We start from the raw sequence: 26,642 nt of genomic DNA, 5'->3' as shown, positions 1-26,642 counted from the left end.
AATGGTTTGTAACGTTTTGTATTGAGATACTTACTTGTCTGAACTTTATTGTTAATGAAAATGTTCACGAACTGTGAAAAAACACCTCACAAATGAACAACAAGTAAACGACAACAAATCGGATGTTGATTGCGCGAACCGTGCACGAGAAAAGAAACGGAACCAAAATGATAACGGGCACGTGGTATACCAACGTATGTGACATTGAAATGGGGTTATCCCCTCTAAAAATAGATTAGACCTTGTCTGCTCAACGTTTTTTTAAGAAATACGAAAAATGCATTTTATGGTATTACAAACACCAGGATTACCAGGATTACCAAACCGCACTTCAGGTGAATGGAAATGTATATTCTAAATAATAAACGGTAAGTAAACTGCAATTTTATTTGTGAAAAAATGGGTTTAATAGCGAAAAACAACGGCGTAATGGTTAACAACTAGGGCGTGTCCCTTTAACAACAGGTGCGCTGTCCTAATAATCCAAATCCTTATATTCATATAATTCTAACTGATTGTGCAATCAACAGTGTATCAATCAGCGCAAACTGATTACATGTGATGATCGATGATGATATACTAACCGATTCCCAACACTGCTTTGATTAACCTTCAAGTTTGCAAAAACAATTAGACTCACTTTATGTCATTTTACCTGTACCAATTGGGATCTGGAATCAAAAGTGGTATGGCTGTGCCTTACCACTTTAGAAAGTAGTCCTTCATATAATTATATTATTACCAAATACTATTTGTGTTTAATAATTGCATAATCCAACGTTTTTATCGATAGGCTTACCACCGACTTGTGCTGATCACCAGAAGAAGGGAAAGACAACTGATGGCGAGTATCTGGTTTACCCGCCAGTCCTCAGTGGTGTTAAAGTCAGGGTTTATTGTCATGGCATGAAAACCAAAACCCCAAAGGAATACATAACTTTGAAACACCCAAATGTGGGAGAAAACCCAGACAAATCTGATAAAGACTGCACGGGACACACGACTCGTTCGAAATTTTGGCGTATCACAGGCAAAATTGTATATACCAAAGTGAGGATACACATAATGGTAAGTAAAAGTAAGGAAATGGATATTTCGTTCATGTCCATTTGGTGCCTAGTACTGGAACACTCAACAACAAAAGAAGAATAAAGTATACATATGATATAAATTCATTTCTACATAATGCTGTACCTTATTACAATAGAACACTCCTCTGAGCGCTTAGTGCTCACTTCAACATCAATGGTGTCGGAATGCTGTTGATAACGTTACTGATTCACGGTTCGGCACTTCGTAGTGGGGCAGCTACCACCCAATATTCCAGTGAATTGTGCACTTTTGGTTAAAATATGAAACTTGACACATAAATACCATGTCCCAATACAAACATTCTCAGATATGGTTCCAAGTCAGCAGCTTCTCTTCGTGGCTAGGTAAGCGCTCAAAATGTCTTATCACCACCTTTCAGTGGGGGTGGGTAACCACAACGTGTGCATTTGTGGTTAAAACATGGACATTGGCACATGTAGACCCTATTTTTCAGTGTCCTCTGTTGGTCAGGTAGAATCTACAAATGTCCTCTCCCTTTTCCATGTCGGGATTTCTTAACAACATGCAAGTACCTGGATAAAAAATACATAGTTCTCACCCTGTGTTAATACAACGTCAATTGTAACTGTAATATCCAATATCGAAGATGGATGCAGGGAGATATTGGGGGGATACAAGGGTGAGGAATATTATAGTTGGACACGAAATGTAGACGACATTTTAGGTATTACTATTTTGTACAACAGTAAAATATGTATATATAAAAAACCCTGGAATGGGACACGTTTAATACTCCCCCTTTTTATAGCGTGAAAGATGTATCTGTATCATGGTTTCAGTATAGTCTTTTGCACCGAATCCTGGCAACTATCAAATTCTTACATATGATTCCATATATTGATTCTAATGATTGTATTTGTTGCAGTGATTACTCAGAAACGCTACAACATGTATTTTGTTATGTATAACAGGGTCCGTAATTTATGAAAAGAAGTAAATTCATGGAAACCGTCCATAAAATAGGGAAGAAATTCAATTTGAGTATATATAGTAAATAAGTAACACAGGTCTATTTCGCGATTAACACAGCGTCCACATATATATTTTGATCACGGTATTAATTACCTCTATTTCTCTTATAGCCAGAAATAGGTTAAACAAAATATATTTTATTGAAGTTAATGTTAATGAAAGTTAATTTCCACTCCACTGGAAACAAAACAGAATTGTGTTGTTTAGTATTGCGTGAGGGCGGTTCCAAATAGTTTTCAGTCAAATTAAAGTCTAATTGTTTAAGATATTAGTGCGAGTGCGAATAATTTTTACATGCTCATATACCACTAGAGTTTCGAGCATGTCCGTCCCGGGTCTCTGGATAGCCAGGGGCTTGTCCCGGGACAGATAAGATATTAATCTATATAAACATTTCCAGTTAGATAATATTCTTATATGTCTTGTACAACTAATTTTCTACTTAGTAAGACATATTTGTTTAGTTGTGATCTAAAACTAAATCAAGATACCAAAACATTTACGTACCCGTCAATGCCAAAAATAGAACTCGTCTTGACGTCTGTTTGAACGGTTCCTTCAAAAAGTTGAATATTGTTAATTATTTTCCAACAGGATTACTTTCATTTTATAAAAGTAATCATTGTAAATAAAGGATAGGTATTATTTGATTATTAATTTAATTTAACTTATAATGGACAATACACACAACTGGTCACTTCGGTTCGTTTACACACATAACCAGAGTCTGCCAATCTAGTGTTTATTTATTAACTTTACAATAGACATGATGAACGTTTTAGCCAGCATGTCTCACATAGCATTAGTGACGTCACGCCACTGCCGTTCTGCTAGTTAACCTGTCTACCGCTGCCAACTATAGTGACATTCCACCCACATTACTGACATTTACAACTGTCGCAAATGAAAAGGACGATACTGGATGATAAAAATAATACACCCTAGTGTCTTGTGATAGAATAATGTATCAGCACTCGTTGATAAAAGTATACTTTTATCAACTCGTGCTGATACATTACGATATCACAAGACACTCGGGGAGTATCCTCTATATCTTAGTGTTTCTCTTTCTTTTCCTCTTGCATACACAAAATGGCTCTTACCTTTACAGGCACGCTATCGTCTTTCCATCTTTTGTCTCATGTTCTCTTTTATTTTTAAGTTAAATTATATCTTATATATTATCCTTATATGCGTGAAATAATAATAAAGTGGTAGCAATAGTAATGATAATGATGTTAGAGGTGATGATGATAATAATGAGAAATGTACTATTTTCTATTTTGAATTTTTTCTTTAAATAATGTTTTCCCCTTCAGTCTTTAGTTTTTTTGTTTGTTTTTTTAAATATATTTTCTACCTTCTCTTTATTTTTATTATTTGCAGCTTCTCTGTTAACCCCCAAAGTTGAACATTAATAATAATTAATAATAATAATAATAATAATAATAATAATAATAATAATAATAATTTTATATATATATATATATATATATATATATATATATATATATATATATATATATACATATACATATACATATACATATACATATACATATACATATACATATATATATATATATATATATATACATATACATATACATATACATATACATATACATATATATATATATATATATATATATATGCAGTATATTGTTACAATGGCAAAGTTCGTCCCTGGGTCACTTTGTTGCTATAGCGAATGAATTTGTAATAAATTATTAAATTTGCCAAAATGACGTAAGTAAAATTACCGACTAATAGTAACTGAAGACTGAATAGCATTTAAATAATTAATGTATTACAATTACTATGAAACAAACACATATATGTACACATAAACATTTTAAAACAAAAATCACCCAAACAATATAGCATTATTATTACATAGTATGTGAATCAAGGTGCATTCACTGTCAATCTAACCATTTGTGTTTAAGGAATCTGTGGTTGATACCTGCTTCGTTTACAAAATATCAGAACAATAACAGACTTGATTGCTTGAAGTTAGTGCTTTAACTGAATGACTAAAGGATACTTTTCATAAGCAAACCTCGTCTACACATTTAGCCGACATCAGTAACTCGGACGTCATGTGACACTGTTAGCTGGCAACGATATCAAGGATGTCAAGTATCTGTGTGTATACTGCCAACGTGATAGGCATATGTTCAAACGTCGTATGTACATTTGTTCCTAATTTGATTTGTCGGTGTCAGAAGGCGTGAATTCTAGAATACCATTAATGTCCCTTTGTTCCCTCTGACAATTTCGTATCAGGTGGTTGGTGTGTGTGTGTGTATGTGTATGTGTGTGTGTGTGTGTGTGTGTGTGTGTGTGTGTGTGTGCGTGTGTGTGTGTGTGTCTACATGTGTATTAGACCGAACATACGTTTCCACCACAGATGTTAGTAAAAATGTGAGTATTTGGGTTTCCTTTGGTACTGGCAAATACTTTCCATTTTATACATCAAGGGTATATATGACTATTGATATGGGTAACGATACATTCATGTCCCTACCTCTCCCATATAGCTTCACAGGACGTGACACTGCCTCTGCTTTCCTTGGAAAAGGTAAAATGACAGCCTGTAGTAAAAGACAGTGCTACCCTGGTGTGATATGTATGTTTATCTACATGGTGCTCAACATTTACACCATCGTAGATAAATATGTTCCACGCTTCCAGGTACTGGACTGCTGCACAGATGAGTGACATGAAATATGTTGACAAAGCAAGGGAGGTGTTGTCCTGCCAGAATGGGAAAATTATGGAAATCATGCCACCCACCCATGATGCCTTACTGCAACACTCAACATGAGTGGCAAACCAGGCTGGAATATGGTCCACCAAATTATCAGAGTGAAAAACAATGCATCCGCACCACAGAGGTGGGGTTGAACGTTTCTTAAAGACAGACAGTCCTTTATACTGTACATGTGGCAACAAAGGCCTGCAGTGAATTGGATCAGTGTAGTTGCAAGTTGATGTTGCACTACATATGTATGCATAAAAGGCTTATTGAAAATGCACTATGTGTATTTGTTCTGTCAGAAGTAAAATGTTCAAAGAAACTGCATTTATGTGCAGTAGTACATGAAATCAGCAAAGAATCTTGACTGATATATTCAACTACATATTGAAATGATTAATTGGATTAATACTACCCTATATTCCAAGCACACTTTGCTTTGCCTATAACAGAATGATAACAAAAGAAACATCCTGGTAATACTAACGGTAAATGTTGGAGCATTATTTTTGTCCATAATATAATAATATAATTTTTTAAACAATATAATTACATTCCTTGCTTCCAAAATGTCAGTTTAAACAACGCAATTGCCAAGCTATTTGGCACTGGTGCTGATATATTGGTACTAATGCGTTTTTATTACTTTAATGAATCTTGGAAAGTGGGTGTATTAATGAAAGCTAAGTCAGTGAGCAGCACGTGGAAAAAAATATGGTGTATTTTGTCCTCAATTTTCATATTATTCTAAAATCTGGACCTAAGCTCCATGACTATTATGCTTAATTATCTTCAGAAACAGATAAAAGGATCCATATTATAATAACTGGTTTTGATACCCAAAATACAAAGATTCCATGCAACTAATGTCTTAAATAACCCCCCCCCCCCCCCCCCCCCCCCCCCAAGAAAAAAGCAACAAACCCAAACACACGCCCAAAAAAACCACAAAAAACAAACAACAACAACAAAAAAACACCACCACAAAACAAAACAGAACCGAAGAAAGAAAAAAAAAAATACAAAAAAAATACAAAACAACAACAACAAATGCTCTTCCATCTTAACTATCCAGTTATATATATTTGTTGTGGCAGTAAAACTCACTGAAAAAAAAGACATTTGAACACAAGTAATATATGTAAACTATTACAAGTAATAGTTATACCCACACTTTACGAGGTGCACCAGTGAATGTGCGAGTGGGTGAGTATTTTTAACATGCCCATATACCACTAAGGTTTTACGCATATTTGTCGCGGGCCAAGTCTCTGGATAGCCAGTAGCTTGATCCAGAACAGAATACTAAGTGACAGTTTAGATTTTGAAACCAAAATTGGGACTAGGGACATATACAATTGCATGGCCAGGCTGGGAGACAGAGCGGGGCAGCCACCAAGCCAACCACCAAGCAAATGTTGACATACCTAGCAGATGAGTGCCCCATCCCTCCTCAAAGCGGAATGCATAAATAAATAAATAAATTAATTAATAGCTAATCAATATAAATATTGATAAAAAAAAACAAATATTAAAAGTTATATAGTGTTTAAAAACATATAATTTAAAATCGGTAGAACTATTAAAAGCAGCTCAGTCGGCCAGGCGTGGAAATATAGGAGGTGAAACCCGGCAGGCGGAGCAGGCCCAAAAAGAGGACAACGGTTGTATTTAATAATAATAACAACAGAATAGAAACAGATAATAAGTGTGAGTTATGATATAAAATAGCTGAAACCTCAGGAGTATATTTTATTAAATAATAACACACAAAAATTAAAGTCAAATATAACTCGCATTCTCATACACAAAGGCCAACAATAATCTATCCTTAGCCTCTTTATAGTCCTTACTTGGATTTAGTAAATGTTTAGGATCAAAAGTAATATTATTTTTCAAAAAGTAGGAACTTAATATTTGTCTTTGTTTTGCGTAGGCGTTACAGTCAAAAAAATCATGTTTAACGTCTTCAGGGACGTTACACCTACTGCAATTGGGAGACTTTATTTTTCTAATTTTAAATTTAGTACTATTAAGTCCAATAGAGACTCCAACTCTCAATCTTGCAATAATTTTGGTCGCTTTACGATTAAAAGATGCCGGCCCCGGTGCAGATACCCTGGGTTTGATGTTAGCATGCCATGCCCTGCCCTGGTCTTATGGTCCCAGTCCGTTTGCCAAAGACCATCCAGGCATGGCGTAGTCATAGAACAAATTTCATTATGGCTGTAGGCTACTGTCAAACCAACCCTGGGGTCAAGGAGACTATGTTTAGCTCCTGCATCGGCCGCTTTATTCCCGTCTATGCCTATATGGGCGGGGACCTACTCAAAGATAATCTGACATTTTGTTTAAAGTAATTTATTATAAAGATTGTTTCTGGTCTGATACTGTGTGAGCCCACGATGGCCTGGAGTGCACTAAGACTATCAGAGAGAATATCATATCTGCTAGGGCTATTGATTTTATTACTATTGTTTAATATACAGCTTAACGCATACATGATGTCCGTTAACTCAGTAGAATAAACCAATATTCAGTCTAGCTGCACCAGTGAATATCCCTAGAATTCTGATCATGTGGCTTCTCTGGATATATATATATATATATATATATATGTCTGTGTGCGTGTGTATGTATATATATATATACACACACACACACGGACAGAGAGAGACAGATAGGGAGGAAGGCAGGGTAACCTGTTACTCCTACCTAGTACCAACAAAATATTACTGCAAATGATATGTAAATGCACTTTCCCCAAAAATGTTATCATTATTAAAAGTCCATTGTTTTTCCTAATAAAAATTGTCATAAAATTATAATCACTAGTGACAATGGCAGGCATCAGTACATGCTTCTGGGCAGGGGGAGGAGGCATAATTATTTTGATATATTTCAAATTGCAGATGCTCGTTCGTGTATTGTAGTCGATTTTAAATATTTTATTCTATTATTTTAATAATGCAATAACAATAATGTATAATAGCTATATCATAACAATCACGCCACCCTACTAGCAACAGGTTATTTCTTGGTCAAAGTAGATCATTATTAAGTGTGATACATTTTGTATTGGCCTTAAAGTAGATGTCATAATGTGAAATGAAAAGGGACACAGCTCTTGCACGTTTTGTTTTTCATACCAACGTTATTCAAGTATTGGTTGACCCTCATCCACACCTACGGTGGCACCCCAACCCACCCAACCCCGATTTCCAGAATGTCTTTCCATGTCGAACAATGTTGCTACATAATAAATTGTGAAGGTTTTTATTACAGACGATGGTAGCTGAGGAATTTGATTTCACGTTTGCGAAACTTTATGGAAAACTAAAACTACATAAGAAGCCAATATCTTTCGGACACGCAAGGGACGGATATACAAAGCACTACAAACGCAAGAAATCCAAATGTGGACCAATAGGCACGTTTGTCATCGATATGCGCGGAACGGGACTAAAGGTTAACGACAATGTAAGTATGAATGCTTTTAAGGGTGGATTTTAAGTCTTTCTGGGCATAAGGGGAAAGTTGCGGCTAGCCCCATAGGAGAATCAAATACACGATGGCTGCCGACGGTCATATTAAAAATCAGCAATCACCATATTTTACTTAATGCATGAATTACCCCAGGTAGAATCAGTGACAACGTGTCTATTTGCACTACATATAGGGCACTTAATGTTCTGGTGGGGTATTTGTGTAATTGTAAAGCACCTTCACACTGAAGTTGAAGATGACCATTGTCCACTTTACTGATTATTAAAAAATGCTGAAGCTCTTGAAATAGTTAGGCTAAATCATGTTATGTGTTTGTTTGCACTGAAAAAACTATCGGTGAAGTTCTCTTCAGTTTGTCATCATCGTGGTCGTCAAAACCAACATGGTCACTGTTCACCATATTGAAAAATTAGAACATGTTTGAGCTCTTGAATTAATTGATAGCATAGACGATAATTGAAGAGTCAATGTCCACTAAACATGGCACTCAAATCGTGTTATGAGCTTTTATGACTTGATGCCATTTGGAAATCTAATATCGAAGGTGTGGCAGTTGTATTGAAACAACGGAAAGTGCAATACATTTCAAAATAATTGTATGTCCATGGGAGCTGTAATGCATGCAGATTATAACTAGTTTATCTAAAGAAAAAGCAGAACATATCAAATACTGATACAGAACTGATAACATTGTTGCCTTTGTGTACTGAATTTCCAGTGGAGAGACGAAGAAGGAAATGTTTTATTTAACGACGCACTCAACACATTTTATTTACGGTTATATTGCGTCGGCTAGTGGAGAGATAACAAGTGTACCGAACAGCAAGCCATTTATACATCTTTCCATTGGCAACGTTCCAGTCAGAATCAACACAAGAGGGGTGAGATGTGTTACATGAAGGCGAGATAACTGGTACTTATTCCGTTTTGCTAAACAAAATTCTGTCTGGTGGGTGCTACACTTTTTGTTTAGTTTTTTGTGATTTGTACCACTTTTATCACGTTTCTGCAACATTTGAGCTCTTCATGTCACCATTACACAAACTTGATAACAGGAGAGATCAATAATGTTTTCGTAGGACATATCTCACATATAGCCCATGGCCAGTGATACACCAGTTACTATCAGATCCAGTTGTGACATGTACTATAACTTTGATATATTATAAGCTTTCCTTTAGATGCAGAACATACATTAATGGCATGAGACATATCATTCAATATTGTTGGTGTTAACGACTACTGGCACTAGTGGTGCATGGTTGAGTATAATATATAGTGATTAGAATACATTTGCTTCAGCCAGATGACACATTACAGAGACGGGACATCCAGGGCAGGTTTGAATAGTTATGCCTCAAAAGCTGCTGAATTCTCAGTTTGTTAGTACAAGTCCTTGGCCGAGAGAAAGACAACCATTCTATTCATCAAAGCACAGCATGACTGAATGCGATATTGACCCTGGTCTAGCTGGTCGTGGTGAAAGAGATATATTTGAGAAATGTAGTGTGCCATAGGGCAGTTCAAACGACTTTTGATGATCATTTCCTATCTCCACTAAAATAGTTAATACCCTTAACACGTTTCCCTTGTATGGTAACACAGGAGCACAGGCTAGAATATGGTATCAACAGAATAACATTGCATGCACGCCAGATACCTCATATGTGACCCGCTCTGGCGAACACAGTCGCTTGTCGCAGTTGTCGATTTTGCGTAATGAGGCAATTAGTGAAAAAATAAACTACCTTGTGAAAATTGCGATTTTGACAGAAAACAGTGCCTACATGTTTAAGTTATCATTTTAAACTACCCTCGTTTAATTTAATAATGTCTAAATACTTTTTATTACGATTTTTAGTTGGGGTTATTATTCAGAGAGTCGAAACAATGGTCCGAATTAGGCTGTTCTTTGTTCATTTTCACCACTTTGAATTGTGGTAGCCGTTTGGTGAATAGCTTCATATTTAGTATCAAATTGCGCCAAAATAATTCCTCTACACCATCCTTTCGGTGACGTGTGGGTATGACTTAGCTGTAAGCCAATAGGAATCGAAAATTGACCATACACAAAGTAGTTTGTTACTAGGCAGACATCTTAGCTAAGTAATATACGCCTTTTGATTGGTCAGTGACAAGGTCACTGCGGCTTTCTGGGTAATCTAAGCATTGAAGCTTACAGTGGTTCGTCGAAGGGAAAACACAAAGGAAGAAAAAAAAAGATGGCTGCGCCTACGGTTTTTGTTCGAAGAGAAATTTTTAAATGTGAATTTATGTACCATTTCAATCAGTTATTTTACTTTGTCATGATCTTAAAGGGAGTAAAAAAGACGCTCTTCTTGCTAGAGCTTTCAGTGAGCTGAACAATTTATATTTAAGTGGAGCCAATTTAGTCAATGAGTGGACAAATGTAATTTTCCGATTATTCCTGGGATGTGGACGATCACGATGACGGGGACGGAATTCGAAACCAAAATTTGTTCCTGGGTGGCCCAGGATGTGACTTTAGGAAAATGACGTTAGTCATTTCAAGAAAGAAAAAAAACAAGACCAAAAAAATAAAGGAAATAAAAAAGAGGAAAAAATTACCGACAAAAAACACACACAACCCTCCATGGATTATCTCTGGAATCAGAATGTTAAAACCATCTAAAAGTTATAATAATAATAGTTTCATTCTGTATATTGTATTTGACTTATTATTTTAGAAATGTATTATGTACTGGATTTTACTGCTTAATTTATAATTTGGAGCTTATATAGCTCATAAATTTGCAAAATGATTTTCACCAAATTTAAAATTTTTTTTTTACTATTTATTAAATTATTTAATTTTATCGTATTTAACCACCCTTAAACTACAAAACCTGTTTATTCATATAGTTTATGATATAAACTTAATGTGTGAAAAATTTGAGAGCTGTACCTTTATTTTAAGTATGTTGTTGCTATGGTGTTTTGATACCAGTGACCAAAATCCAGGACCTTATCTTCGGCGGCCATTATCTCAAAATAATGATCTCACATATCACCGAACCTTTTTTGCTCAAACTCTGTCAAAAATCAATATATTTTAATAATTTTTGCACCACATTGAAGCTGAGACTCTACAGGTTAAGAATATGCATGTGACTGAATTCGCCAGGGTGGGTCACATATTTATTAATCTCTGCCACCCCACTGTTATACAACCCATTTTTGTTAATATTGAATTAGAATTTCGATTTCCAGTATGGCTCCAGGTGGCCATCATGGATTTGCACCTCTGATAAAGTTAGCTGGATCGTTTGCGGAGTACAAGGGGACTAATGTTGTTCTAAAGGTCCACCCTCAAACTGTGGTCACCGTAACTTGGTCATATCTCAACAAAATATGACCCCATTATAATATCTATTATAATGTACACACAACATTATTATATGCTGTCCCAACAACCCTGTGACTTTCGGAAATTATGCCACAAAGTTTTGGCTTCAACTTATTATGGGTTGTATTTCGGTTTCAATTTGAATTTTGGGAAACAAAAATAACGCAGTGCTAGATCAGGTGATGACGGATGGTGTAGTATCGCACTTCCTTCAAGTACACAAAATAATTATTATTCTTGACCACTGCTTATTCCTTTATATTACAAAACAAAATATTTAGCAACTTTAGTGCAGTTTTAGGTGTCTTAAAATCAACAGACGCTACTCCCAAGTGCTAACACCAGTTAGTTCATCTTAGTTTATATCGAGCTTTTATCCGTTTAAGGCTCAAACGCGCTGTCCTGGGCCCCGTTTTATAAAGCTATCTTAGCGCTAAGATCGCCTAATTCTATAAGGTAGCTATGCACTTAAGGTAATCTTAGCATTAAGATTGCTTAGTAAAACGTGGCCCAACACAGCAGTTATGTGAGCGGTCTGTCCCGGATAGTTGTTTTGTATCTTCCCATTTAGGCAATATGATTTGCTCTAGGTTGGAACTGGTACAGGAGTACGAACCTAGTATCTACCAGTCGTAATGCCGATGGAATAGCCTTAGTCACTGCCCCATTGAGGCAACATTTAGTTCACAGCTCACAAAACACATGGCAGATTGTCACAAAAGGACGCTGAAAGACGAAATGAGCTTTCAGAAAGTGGAATATATAGGACATAGCTTAAGGTTGTCGCAAAACAAAAATGCACAGTTAAGCAGGGCATCCATTCGTACGTGGTCTGTGTCCATGTCCGCGTTCATTCATACCAGGTTTAGTGAAAAATCGTATATATATATATATACTCTGTGAAAAAAGAAACGCATAAGCGAAATATTCATGGCATTATCTCTTTAATACAAAGTGGCATAATAATTTCGTTATTTATGATCGTATCACAGTAAAATTTGACATGAGTATGTGACAATGTTCATGCCTTTGAGGCGTCGGACGAGGGCGCTGAAATCAGTACCTTGTGTGGCTACCAATAGCATCAATCACTGCGCGACATCTTCTTGGCATAGACTGAATGAGTCCCTGAATCCGGGCACGTGGAATCCTAACCCATTCTTTCTGCAGTGCATGTGACAGTTGCGGTAGTGTCTGAGGCTCCGGGTCACGCTGGCGTACACGTCTGTCCAGTTCGTCCCATAGATGTCATATGGGGTTGAGGTCTGGTGATCTTGATCAGCATGGCAGCACATTAATGATTTCATTCTGTAGGAAATCCATTGTTACACTTGTGTCCGGCCTGGTATTGTCCTGCTGAAAGAGATCTCTCGATCTTGATCCAAAATGGGAAGCATGTGATGGCGAAGAATTTCATCCCGGTAGCGTACAGCTGTTCGGTTGCCTTGTACGAACACACGTCTGTCGGTGTTTGAGATGGCTCCACACATCATGACACTCCCTCCACCGAATCTGTCAACTTGGGCGACGCAGTTGTTGGCAAAATGTTCATTGTGGCGTCTGTAAACACGTTGTCACCCATCATATCGCTGTAGAAGGAAACGAGACTCATTGCTGAACCATACTTGCTGCCAGTTTCCCAAGTTCCACCCACGTACATTCGTGCACCAGCGAACACGTAAATGTCGTTGTTGACGTCGCATGACGGGGCCAACATATGGTCTCCTAGTCCATAATCCAGCTTCCGGTTCCGAATGGTTTGTGCAGACACCCTTCTCAAACCAGGTATGCGTCCAGCAGCGTTCGTTGCAAGTGCAGAACCCGGATGTAGCGATCTTTTGCTGCAGTGGCTATACGAGGTCTTCCACTTCTGGGCCGGTCTTCAGCTGATTGAAACTGCTGGTACCTGTCCCAGAGACGTGAAATGGTGCTCCGATGGACGTTCATGTGGCGTGCGACTGCTAACTGCGATTCACCTAAATGGAGACGGCCTATTGCAATGTTTCGATTCGGCAGGCTTAGTCTTGGCATCCTGTAACTCGACTACTTCGAAATGGAAATGAGGCATCATTGCAGCTTTAAATACCCGTCACTACCTCAATATTTTCCCCGAGTTTCAAGGCCATTCGCCAAAATCTTACCATTTCACGCCGATTTCCAGCAAATGTCGCACAACGTGCCACAACGTGCCTTAAATGTGTTTTAGGGTGCATTTGGGCATGCTGTCCCATTCCAGGAACATTAGCAAACATGGTCATTCAGCAACATTGTACAAAACAAAAGAAGATATTTTGTATAATAATGTGTGTGTGTGTGTGTGTGTGTGTGTGTGTGTGTACAATAGAGATGCATCCGTTGATCAGATCCACGTCAGTGTCCATGTGATACACGGGCTAGTACCATGGACCATATACGAATGGATGCCCTGCATAACACACCTAATAGCCAGTTTAAAATAAGAATAGGGTCATGAAACAAACTATCGTTTCCATTGCCTTTCTTCAACATAAATTATAGTACAATTAAAATATAAACAGCAGTGTAAATTACTAATACAAGACGTATTAACAAATTAGCAATGTTATGTAATGACGCTTCATGCACTTACTGTGTTATATTTTTATCTGCAGCTTACATGGCTTCCTTATGGAACTACACCGTATGCAGAATGGTCCAGAGAACATGCAAATGCCACAGTGCATCTTCGATGCGGTGGATATTACGGCTGGTGTGTGCCGATGGATCTGTTAACTTTTGTGCCAAATCCAAATGACATATATTGAAATCTGAAAACGGTAAGCAATGTACTTTCTTTTCTTTTTTTCTGAAATCAACTACAGAAGTATTCAAATTTTATCAAAGAATTTAAATGAAAAATACATCAGCGGGGATAATAAAATATGATTTTAAACTAAGTTTATTGTATAAAACCCTCCTCCTTGGCCACGGTGTCCCCTCATTTGTCATGGTACCCCCCCCCCCCCCCCCCCTCCCCATTCATTTAAAAAATAAATAAATACAAAACTAACATTGAACATTTAAAAGTGTGCCGTTTAATGTTAAGTTTTGATCAAATAGTTTTGCAGGCTTTCTCCCAGAAAATAATAAACATAAAACAGATCATAATTATGTACCTTTATTAAGTGATTATGATTTTGGACTTATTTTAAAATTAAGCATTGAATTTCAAGAACATTCGCCAGTTTTAAATAGCAGATCTCTTTCTATAACTTTATATATATATAAAAAAAATAAAAAAAAAAAAATAAAAAAATATATATATCCATTAATTTTCAAGATTTTATGGTATCGTCCGTTGCCCTGTTTTGGTTAGGTTCCTGTTTCAGTGGTTGCGTCGGTTGTATGCATCAGTACGTATATTTGCATATTTTGTTTTACGAATTTGACTTTTGCACGCAAAAAGTAAACAAATGCCTGTCATATTCAAAGAAATGTTCGTAAAATAAAGTAAAAACGAGCAAAGAAAGCAAGAATGACCTTTACCCACTCAGAAACACGGCACATATTTTAATACCTTTTTTTCTATGAATTGCATACTGTAATTTGAAAGAAAACTTAATTTGAAAACATATTTCCGTCTGTTCTTAGCTGTACTGGTATCTGGTTATTGCAGTCACATGATTGTCACGGCGTCTGCTGGTAAAACTCTCTGTACAGAAACTCGTCAAAAATATATGGTCCTTATATATTTTAACATAAATATCATTCTGGATATCTGTTTATATATTTATTAAAACTCAGAATGCAGTTTATATTTTTAACCAAACAAGTTGGCGGTTATAACCATTCATTTGCTCAACTTCTAACACAATTGCAAGACATCAGAATTGTTATATTCGTTTTCCTAAAATATGATCTTTTTGCATTGGTTCTCGAGGACTCCATTTTGTAATTTGCCTTAAAATATTTTAAATACTTTTTTAATAAATTAGTATCAGTGCATTTTTGTTGAACAACATACATGTTTTGATAAAACACTGAAATATTTAAAGGTATCACCCACTGAAATTTGTTTTTACTGCTGATGCATGCTACAGTTTTTGACGCACGTGCAGTAAACGTATCTACGTAGCGGCCAATTTAGTGCTTATGCCAAGTGTTTAAATACTAATAAAATGGTAGCTATGTGAATAGCAACTGTCTGTTTATAAATATTGATACTTTAGAACCGAATGCTTATGCTCACCGAAACTGGTCGCCCCATGATACGTAATTTAACCTTCACTCTCCAGTAGAAATCCTGTTTTAGAACTTGGTACTATGATTCTCTGGGTCAGCCTCCCACATCCAATAGAGATATTTATGTTCGACCTTCTGAGTCTTTAAATTTGAATATAAAGCCAAGATGTAAATAAAATTGAAATACCTCCCTTTAATGAAGAACGCCATGTGTTCAGGGAGGTTACAGGTTTTATTTCTCGAATCTCCAAATAGTAGAGGCGTACTATAAAGGAATACTCAGAGAGAGAGAGAGAGAGAGAGAAAGAGAGAGAGAGAGAGAGAGAGAGAGAGAGAGAGAGAGAGAGAGAGAGAGAGAGAGAGAGAGAGAGAGAGAGAGAGAGAGAGAGACAGAGAGACAGAGAGAGAGAGAGAGAGAGATAAAGATAGAGAGAGAGAGAGAGAGAGAGAGAGAGAGAGAGAGAGAGAGAGAGAGAGAGAGAGAAATACAGAGAGACAGACATATACAGAGATAAAGATAGAGAGAGAGAGAGAGAGAGAGAGAGAGAGAGAGAGAGAGAGAGAGAGAGAGAGAGAGAGAGAGAGAGAGAGAGAATGAATGAATGAATGAATGTATAACGACACCCCAGCACGAAAAATATATTGGCTATTGGGTGTCAAACTATGGTAATGGGAAAAACAAAATGATGATCAGCATCGATATAAAAATTCAACAGTTAAATAAAAACACAGTGTAAAGAACTGTGTACAAATTACAAATATCACAGATAGATATAAATAAAATTCAGTGTCACATGAAAACTGTAAAATATATTCTGGATGGAATCGAAATTATTCCATCACATTTGTTTGTCCAAATATATCTTTTCGAGTTTCTTTAAGATGCTTACACTCCACCAAAATGTGGCGTACCGTCAGAGTACACTGACAGTTCTCACACTGAGGTGGATGATCCTTCTTCAAAATAAATGAATGGGTCAAGTAAGTATGCGAGCACGACACAAGACTATTTCATCCTTCCTGCACTGTCTGTAGGAGGACTGCCACTCTGCCAAGACTGGCTTGATAGAATGAAGTTTGTTCGCAACCGCACCATCTCATTCATGTTGCCAAGTCGAAAAATAAATTTGTTGATATTTTTAAAATTAGTATAAGGTACACCAACCCTGGCATGAGGCAAATCAAAACCAGACTTGGCAGCTGAATCTGCCTTTTCATTACCCCTGATGCCAACATGGCTGGGCACCCAACAAAATGCAATAACTTTATTGCCAATAGATAAAAAGACACACTTTCCTATCACCATCCCAATTAAGGGATGGTCCAGCTTCATATTACGTAAAGCTTGGCGACACGAAAGTGAGTCAGTAAAGATAATAAATTTGGATGCACTAGAATCTTTGATTTTTTCTAAGGCTTTAATGACTGCTTCAGCACTAACGATCGATGCCGAGTCTGGCAGTCTTATGGACAGTATTGTGTCTGATGGAAACACTGTAGCACAAGCCACAGAATTCCCATCCCGTGATCCATCTGTATAAACAGGAATGTAATCAAGGTACCTGTCTTGAATTTTCATAAAAAAACTGTTTATACACAACATCATCTGTACGACCATTCTTCAAATGCGTAAGATCAAACACAATGTTAGGTGGTGTAATACTCCAAGGTGGTAAAACAAAATATGAAGGATTGTCCAAAATGTCAGTTAAATCAGTGTTGGAAAGCAACAAAAAGCGCTTAATGCGAAGACCAAATGTACAAATAGCATTTCGCCTTGCATAAAAAAACATCATATATTTGTTATCAAACACCGCATCATGTGTTGGATGTTTCGGTAATGATTGAATCTGGGTGGCATACTGCAAAGGAAGATTTGCACGTCTAAGTAAGACTTGCGTGCCGACCCATCATCAAGTTTTGACCTCACGAGAGATCTATACAGACGGAGCATAACCTTCCGATCAGCCACCCATTCCATATTACCAATAACTTTTAAAATATTAAGAGCTTTTACGCCCTTCTTTTTAAAATATTTAAGATGGGGTGCAAAAGATAATTTTCTGTCAAATATAACCCCCAGAAATTTTGTCTCCTCCACAATTAGAATTGGATTTGTGTCCAAAAACAACTGTGGATCTAAGTGGAGACCTCTTTTCTGGCAGATATGCATACAAACCGTTTTTTTCTTTGAGAATCGAAAGCCATTATCAGTTGCCCATTGATGAAGTTTATTCAAACAAAGCTGCAACTTACGTTCAATGATACTCATATTGGACGATCTATAGCAAATCTGAAAATCATCAACATATAACGAGCAATCCACACCAGGTGTTAAACACTGGGTGATGCTGTTTTCACAGAAAATAAAGTTACAGACAGGATACTACTTTGATGTACACCCATCTCCTGTGGATGAATGTCAGACAAAGTCGACCCTACCCGGACTTTAAAAGATATATCTTTTAAAAATTGTGAAATAAAAACAGGAAGTCGACCTCTAAGGCCCATGCATGCGATGGAGGTCGTTTAAAATCCCACACTTCCACGTGGTATCGTAAGCTTTCTCCAAATAAAAACCCCACTGAAACCAAGTGCTGATTATGGATGAAAGCTTCCCTACAAAACGTTTCAAATCTAACAAGATGATCAACCGTGCTACGTCTGGATCTGAATCCACATTACACGTTAGTGAGCAATTTGTGAGATTCAAGATACCAGACAAGTCTACGATTGATCATTCGTTCCATGGTTTTACAAATAGAACTTGTCAAAGCGATAGGGCGATAACTAGTAGGATTGGTTGGATCCTTACCAGGTTTGGGAATAGGAATAATAATTGCTTTCCTCCAATCAGAAGGAAAGTCTCCAGAAATCTAGATATTATTAAAAATATTCAAAAGAACCATCAAAGATGATTCCGGTAAATATTTCAATAGCTGATAATGAATTTCATCCGGTCCTACTGAAGTATCATGGGCTCTATGAAGAGCATCCTGCAATTCCTCCATAGAGAAATGCCTGTTGTATACTTCAGCATTTTCGGATGAAAAGTTAATGGACTGCTTTTCAGCTTTTGTTCTGAGAGATATAAAAGCACCTGTATTGAAAGCAGAAGATGAATTATGAGAAAAGTTGTCTGTCAATGCATTGGCAATGTCACGATGAGACGTGACATCCGTATCATTGACAGACAAATGATGAACTGTATTCCTGGATTCTTTGCCTTTGATTTTAGGGATCCTATTCCAGACAGATTTCACCGATGTTCGTGAATTCAGCTTGGAGACAAAAGTTCTCCAAGATGTTTTCTTACTCTGTCTAATCTCTCTACGAGCCTTAGCCCTAGCAATACGAAATGCATCCAGGTTATCTGCTGTAGGTTCACATTTGAAACACTGTTTCGCTCTTTAAATGCATCGTTGCATGTATCATTAAACCATGGTTTATTGAAACGCTTTGACACTGCCGAAGACTTAGGAATAGTTTCATCTGCAATCTCCTTCAAGATGGGAGTGAAAACAAACATGGGATGATCAACATCAGTAATAGCATATTGTTGCAGACGAGTGCTGCACAGATGCTGAAAGTGAACCCAATTTGCCTTCGCCAACTTCTACCGTTGAACACTTTCAAATGACGGAGGTCCATCATTCTTCAAAATAATGGGAGAGTGGTCATTGCCACAAAGGTCTGGGCCTACTTTCCAGGAGAAATCAAGAAAATGTGATCCACTTGCAGAATGAAAATATTTGGGACTTTTATCATTAAATAAAAGTAAATCGTTTTTGAGAATCAAGTCTTCCAATTGTTTTCCTCTAATACTGACATCCTCGCATCCCCGCAACGTGTGGTGACCATTAAAATCTCCCATAATAACAAAGGGAGTAGCGAGCTGATCAATAGATCTTGAAGGTCCCTAGGATTGAAATTAAAATCATTACGAGGTGGCAAGTAAACTGAACATAGAGTAACAGTTTTATGAGCCGTGACTGTGACGGCTTGTAAAGTAGTATTTAATGTGACAATACTCTGAGGAATGTTTTCATTAACAAGAATAGAAACACCCCCAGATGCCCTATTTTCAGTTTCTTGAAATTTATGATAGAGGTTAAATACTCTCATGGTAATATGATCAGTGTCCTTCAAGAAAGTTTCTTGAAGACACACTGAAATAGGATTATGTCTTTGAATTAAAAGACTTAATTCATCAAAGTTGGGCCTAAGCCCACGGCAGTTCCATTTTAGGAGTTTATTTGCCATTGGGTGGAAGTATGGGATTTATTTTGGCCTTTTCCTTTGCCCTAGGTCGTGATGGCTTTTGTGACTGAGAATGATCCTGAGATGAATCATCCATATCGTCACAAACATCCATCGACAAAGGATCAAAAGGGTTATGTATTGGGACGGATCTCTGCTCAATCTTCTTCGTCTGTCCCAAAGAACTACTTGTATTACTTTTAGTGTCTTTTCCTGTCTGAGGGACACTAGGACCTGGCATCCCAGTGTTCAACCTACGTGATGGATTCAAAGACGCTTGAACTGACTTGCGTCCTTTCTGTTGTTCAACAGCATCTTTCATTTTTTTAACAGCTTCATGTTGTCGTTGAACCTGGTTCGCTGTCTGTTTTTCAGCCTTTTCAATATCTGAAAGTGTTTTGTATTTACTTTATCGTAACGCCATGTTAGATCTGTGTTGACTGCCACGCTTCTAGTAGAAACTTTAACAGCAGCAGCATATGACTGGCCTGTAAAAGCAGGTGCTGCAGTCTTCACCAGTTTCCTGGCTTCAGGAAAAGACAAGCGTTTTTCAACTTTTACTTGTTAAACCTTTTTTTCCAACTTCCACTTTGCACACTCTCGCGAGTATGCAAAGTGATTTTCCTTGCACTTGATGCAGCTGATGCTATTATTGCAAGACTTGCTCTCATGATCAGCCTGGCCACAACGAGCACAAGTCAGTTTTATTTCAACAAGTGTTTTGTCCATGACCATACTACTGACACTTAAAACAACGCAAGGGATTTGGTATGTAAGGCTCAACAGGTATATGTAAATACCCAGCCTTAATCGACTGTGGAAGGACTGGCTTTCCAAAAGTTAGGATAAAGATATTCATAGGAACTAATTCATTATTCCTATGAACCTTGATCCTCTTGACAGCAGAAACACCCTGTGATGACAAATTTTCACAAATTTCGTCGTCACTTACACCTTCTAAGTCACGAGACCAGATCACCCCCTTTGATGAGTTTAGTTAGGAATGTGGCGTTACAATGATGCAGATATTGCATAAACTGGTAGATTTCAACAAGCACTTTGAATGACTCTCAGTGCTGCATTCAACTAACAGCGATCCATTTTTCCGGGTTTTTTTTTTTTTTTTAACAGTTTTAGGCTCGCCAGCTAAGCCAACAAGCCCTTTCTGTACAGCAAAAGGTGATAACCTCTTCAAGGCTCCGTCATCAGATGAACTAATAACCAGAAACCTTGGCCAGGAATCTGATGTTACTACCTTCGATTTCTTCATAATTGACGAATTAGTTATAGATTCTTCATCAGAGTTTGAGAATGGTTTGAAGCCATATGTAGGAAACATGATTCATCAACCATGCTCCCCACCCACCACCGAGTCCAACAAGGGGACATGGTGCTGCGGATAACCAGCAGGCAGACATGCCAGGGATACATGGTTGATATACTCAGGCAATGAAATAATCAAACACCTGATTGACCCTAGCCACCTAGGCAATATAAACAAAACAAAGATTGTTTGCTATTGAGCTTGGCATGACCAGCCGATTGATCAGGTCGGGCCATTCCTGACCTCCCTTCTACATGGACTCCAGGCCAAAGTGGTGTATTGTCAATGACAGTATACTCTGTTGCTTTAACCACGACTCAACCACCAGGATCCCATCATCCACTTCACGGGTCGCACCTCACGGCAAACAAGGTGCCTCATACGAGGAGTTATGCATTTATTGGCAATTCTATGAAAGAATGTTCACCCCTGCACCTCGGTGAGGTTAATGCACACGCAGGGGGGGGGGGGGAGAGAGAGAGAGAGAGAGAGAGAGAGAGAGAGAGAGATAGAGAGAGAGAGCATTATCAGAGCGTGTTTCGCTGTCGTCGATCCCTTTTTAACCAAGTTGCCCAAACTGACAGCGCAAAGTAATCAAAATGGAAAACATTTGAATGCTATCAGAATCATGTATTACTAAAAAATCAATATCAATGGAGTCGGTATATATAAGTTGCAAATCATCTAACAAAACGCTATATAATATTAAACGAAAGTTACGTGACCACAATCAATAGTATTAGATGATGGTTGTGTTATTTCAAATCATTTACAACGTAATTATACACATTCCACTAAGTTGTTGTTATTCAATAGATTTGGAATAAACAAAATAGGTCATATTATCAATTAACAACACATACCTCTATGTTAAATATACATGTAAAAATATGCTCATTACTAAGTATTATGATACCTTTTTATGAAAGCAGGAGCAAGTGATTGTGATATAATGAATACTGTATTCGATGTGTCATTGTATTTGCTGGGTAAAGTACTCAATCACATCCAAATACCAAAGAGATAATTTTCACTACAAACCATTGGTTGTCTATAAGAAAAATAGGAAACACTATGTCTAACATGCTTAAAATAACTAGGAAAGAAATTTTAATTGGATAGTAAAGCTTGTCAGAAGGCAACAGTTTCGTAGATTTCATTTTAGTTTAGTATCTTCGTCCTGCCTTTGAAAGCCCTGAGCTTCATTCACTGTAATCTCGAAGCTTCTCTTGCTGTGTCTTTTTGGCTCTGGTGTGTTTTAGGCAGATCATGTTTTGAAACGTGATCTATAATTCGTCAAATAAACTAGGCCATATCAAAGTTGCAAAGAAGGCACTTTTTATCCTTCGCATCGATGTGTTTAACACATCTGATATGCCAATCGTCATTATAGATTACGGCAAATCACATATCCTCGGAGAGATCACCTGCCATAATTGAAATGTCAGAAGACTGAGCTCATGTGTAACATCAGCTCTAGCTGACATTCATCAGTAACAGCTGCATGAATTGTGTCTGTATTGACTAACGCATCAGTACTAACAGCCACAGTATGTTTTGTGTTTTTCTATATGGACGTGTGTTTCAATACTAAATGATGCAGGCAGTTGTTGTGTTTTATATATATATATATATATATATATATATATATATATCTGTGTGTGTGTGTGTGTGTGTGTGTGTGTGTGTGTGTGTGTGTGTGTGTGTGTGTGTGTGTGTGTGTGTGTGTGTGTGTGTGTGTGTGTCAGAAACTAATCGGCATGGTAGTTTCCTTCCAAACAGTAAACTAAACGGATTTTCACATCTGCAGCTGAAGTGTGCCTTTATCAAGAACTAGGGTTTTATTGAATTTGTGCAGTTTCTGAACCAGCATCTTCACACTCTTCTGAACTCACGAAGATGTACTTAACATTGTTGTGGTACTTTTGTCCTCATGTGTAATCGGCCATGCATTCGGCCTGCTACACCATCGCATGTCTAAGTTAAAAATAATTCCACGTTGCGGGGACACCCAACACGCTTTTATGGTCAGAAACAATGCAAAATGTTGTTTTATTTCTATATGGCTGTATCCAGTAATGTATCCAGTCTATCCGTTTGTATATTGGGAACTAGCTTCTTCAGGATAGCATACACGGTACCGATGCTGTGATCTAAGTCATCTGAGGTGAACACGTAGCTTTTGTGTTTGAGATAATCGTCTGCATAGACAACTACATGATGCAAAGTTACGGCAGCACTCGTCCAATGTGATACAGCTAAAATGTTCCGCAAAATCCATTTGAAGAACAACATGATTTTTCAGCAAACTGTTGTCAAGATTTGAAAAGACTTTATATTGGTCCTTGACCCTTAATGCATATGCCAAGAACTCGCATGGTTGTTCCGAGACAATTTTACTAAAACCATCTTCCTCCACAATTCTTGTTGGGTTTTTCTTACCATCTGGCATATCCACCTCCTTCCATCTTCAATATACAATCTTTTCGCTGTTCAATTGTTTCAGGAATTATGCAGGTGATTGATCTTTTAATGTGCGCCCATACTCATCAGGGTTGAGTTGCACATTGCAACCTGAAGATTTCATAGATTTCAACCACGCCATAGTTTGGTACTTTTGGCAAAGACATTGTTTTTTGCGAGTAATGTATTGTGTTAGGATATGTTTCGGTCACATCCTGCAGAATGTTTCTTGTGAGATCTCCAGTGTATTCCCTGACATAAATATAAGATACCTATACAAACAACTGTCATTTAGAACTATTTTCTGTTTCTTTCCCCTATTTATTGTTTTCGCATCATTCCTCTTTGGCATCACTCAACTATCTCTAGAAAAATTGTAAAACTTTCTTGAAGTCTTTGGTGTTGCACAAGTACTCGTGTGGTGTTGGGAATTCGTTCACACTCCTTGCTTTGTTTTACGACTAAAACCTTTCACGTTTCCAAATTAATTATGCAAGTGATATGTCTTAATTACCTGACAACATACAACTCTTTTAACAACTTGATTTCCTTTATATCCATTTGATCATCGAGCCTGTTTAATTTCATTTCATCTATATCATTTGTCAAAATCATTTTGTGTGTGTGTGTGTGTGTGTGTGATATTTTTTTTTTACGAAGTTCTTCCACAACTATATTTCAGGCGTTTGCATTTCTGGTTCATCTGGAGAAACATTCCCACTTACAGTAGGACATGCACCATTTTGCTTTTTCGCTATCTCGTATCTGTTGGATACACAATTTTTATATTGATGTTATTCATCATTTAATGTTTAAATTTATCGTAGTTTGAAACCCAGTAGCTGATGTATTTTTCGTGCTGAGGTGCCGTTAAACAACTAATCTGTTATATTCCATTCTCTTGGATGCACATGTATATGTTTAATCAACTTGTTAAGTTCTGTGGGAACATTGATTCTTCTTCTTGACGTAACTGTTTCATTTCGTAACTTATTATTACCCATATCCTATCTTGTTTTATTGGATAACCAGTATATTACTATAATAAATATATTTATTTTGGGTGGCGAAATGACTCTCTATAAACGAACAGGACTAAGTGCGAAACAATGAAGGGTGCGAATTGATATTAGGGTGAAACGACCCGGAATCTATCTATCTATCTATCTATCTTATCTATATATCTATATAAAACAAAATGAAAGATTTATCTATCTATCTTATCTATCTATATAAAACAAAATGAAAAAATGTCATCCATACTAGACTCTATTTCAATTATAAATAGTAAGAGACAAAGCAAACACTTGAAACAAATACTGACAAGAAAGAAATGTTTTATTTAACGACGCACTCAACACATTTTATTTACGGTTATATGGCGTCAGACATATAGTTAAGGACCACACAGATTTTGAGAGGAAACCCGCTGTCGCCACTTCATGGGCTACTCTTTCCGATTAGCAGCAAGGGATCTTTTATTTGCGCTTCCCACAGGCAGGATAGCACAGACCATGGCCTTTGTTGAACCAGTTATGAATCAATGATCGTTGCAAGTGGTTTACACCTACCCATTGAGCCTTGCGGGGCACTCACTCAGGGTTTGGAGTCGGTATCTGGATTAAAAAACCCATGCCTCGACTGGGATCCGAACCCAGTACCTACCACCCTGTAGACCGATGGCCTAACCACGACGCCACCGAGGCCGGTGAGATACTGAGAAAGGCGCGATTTGAATCTACAACAGTAGAACATAAATGCAGTGTTAAAAAGTGTAACTGAAGTGTATGCTAGTAGTCCATGATTCCATTTATAATAAATTCTCGTTTACTGAAGTTTATTGACAAAAATTGAAGAAATTTGACTACATGCACATTCAGAATAATAAACTTTCAGTCAAGTTTATTTGCTTCAAAAATCAGTTTAAAAAAATTACCATCGGCATATTCAAAATTGCCGTCGGTGGGCCCTTTCACCGCCGCAATTTTTTTTTTTTTTTTTTAATTGCCGTGGGTCATAAACTAGGGCAAACCAGGTTAGGTTTATGCAAACGTTTATTTAAAGTTCAAGAAAAACTATACCAAAGACATAGCTGTTTTTTTTGGTCATTATTGTGCCTTCTGTTCTTATTTGTACACACCAATAAGCGTATTAAATATATCTTTAGATTTTGAGATCAAATATCTAAAAAAAACACCCATAATTCCTTAGTTTGCTTTCATGAAGTGCATTTTCAGTTTATACTAGATTCAGAACCATTGTTACCAGATTTTATTATCTGCTTTCGAGTAAGTTGATAATTTATGTTATTGTTAAAGCTGCATTATTACCCAGTGTTACTAGCTAAGTAATATGCTGGATCAAATATTGTAGGGATACATCCAGTATGAATATTGCATTAATCTAGATTTAAAATCAATCTAATTAAAATTAGCTCCACTATTACCTGTGGATCTAACAGCAGCCAGTTGGCGCTCATGTCCACCAATCAAAACCTTACTTGCAGAATCATGCCAGTGATTTAAAAATAATTTGAAAACATTCCGAATTATCCATGTGTCGTGTGAATTACGAATGCCTTAAAAAGTGTTTTTTATTTATAAAATAAATAATTGTAATGTAAAACTGAAGACTGATTTAGTTTTTAGTTTTTTTAATAAATAAATAATTTGTAA

General features: G+C 37.0%; 1 protein-coding gene across 1 annotated transcript in view; it reads left to right on the top strand.

Moving 5' to 3' along the window:
* Positions 1-26,642, top strand: part of LOC121383641 — a 57,317-nt gene that overhangs the window by 27,375 nt on the left and 3,300 nt on the right. Inside the window, exons 7-9 of the mRNA XM_041513735.1 lie at positions 794-1,068; positions 8,132-8,326; positions 14,351-14,515. Of these exons, the coding sequence (XP_041369669.1) occupies positions 794-1,068; positions 8,132-8,326; positions 14,351-14,503 (623 nt within the window). The 3' untranslated portion in view covers positions 14,504-14,515. The remainder of the gene's footprint in view (positions 1-793; positions 1,069-8,131; positions 8,327-14,350; positions 14,516-26,642) is intronic.

The sequence above is a fragment of the Gigantopelta aegis genome, chromosome 10, assembly GCF_016097555.1.
Source record: "Gigantopelta aegis isolate Gae_Host chromosome 10, Gae_host_genome, whole genome shotgun sequence".
NCBI lineage: Eukaryota > Metazoa > Mollusca > Gastropoda > Neomphalida > Peltospiridae > Gigantopelta > Gigantopelta aegis.
This window is presented reverse-complemented; position numbering and strand designations above follow the sequence as displayed.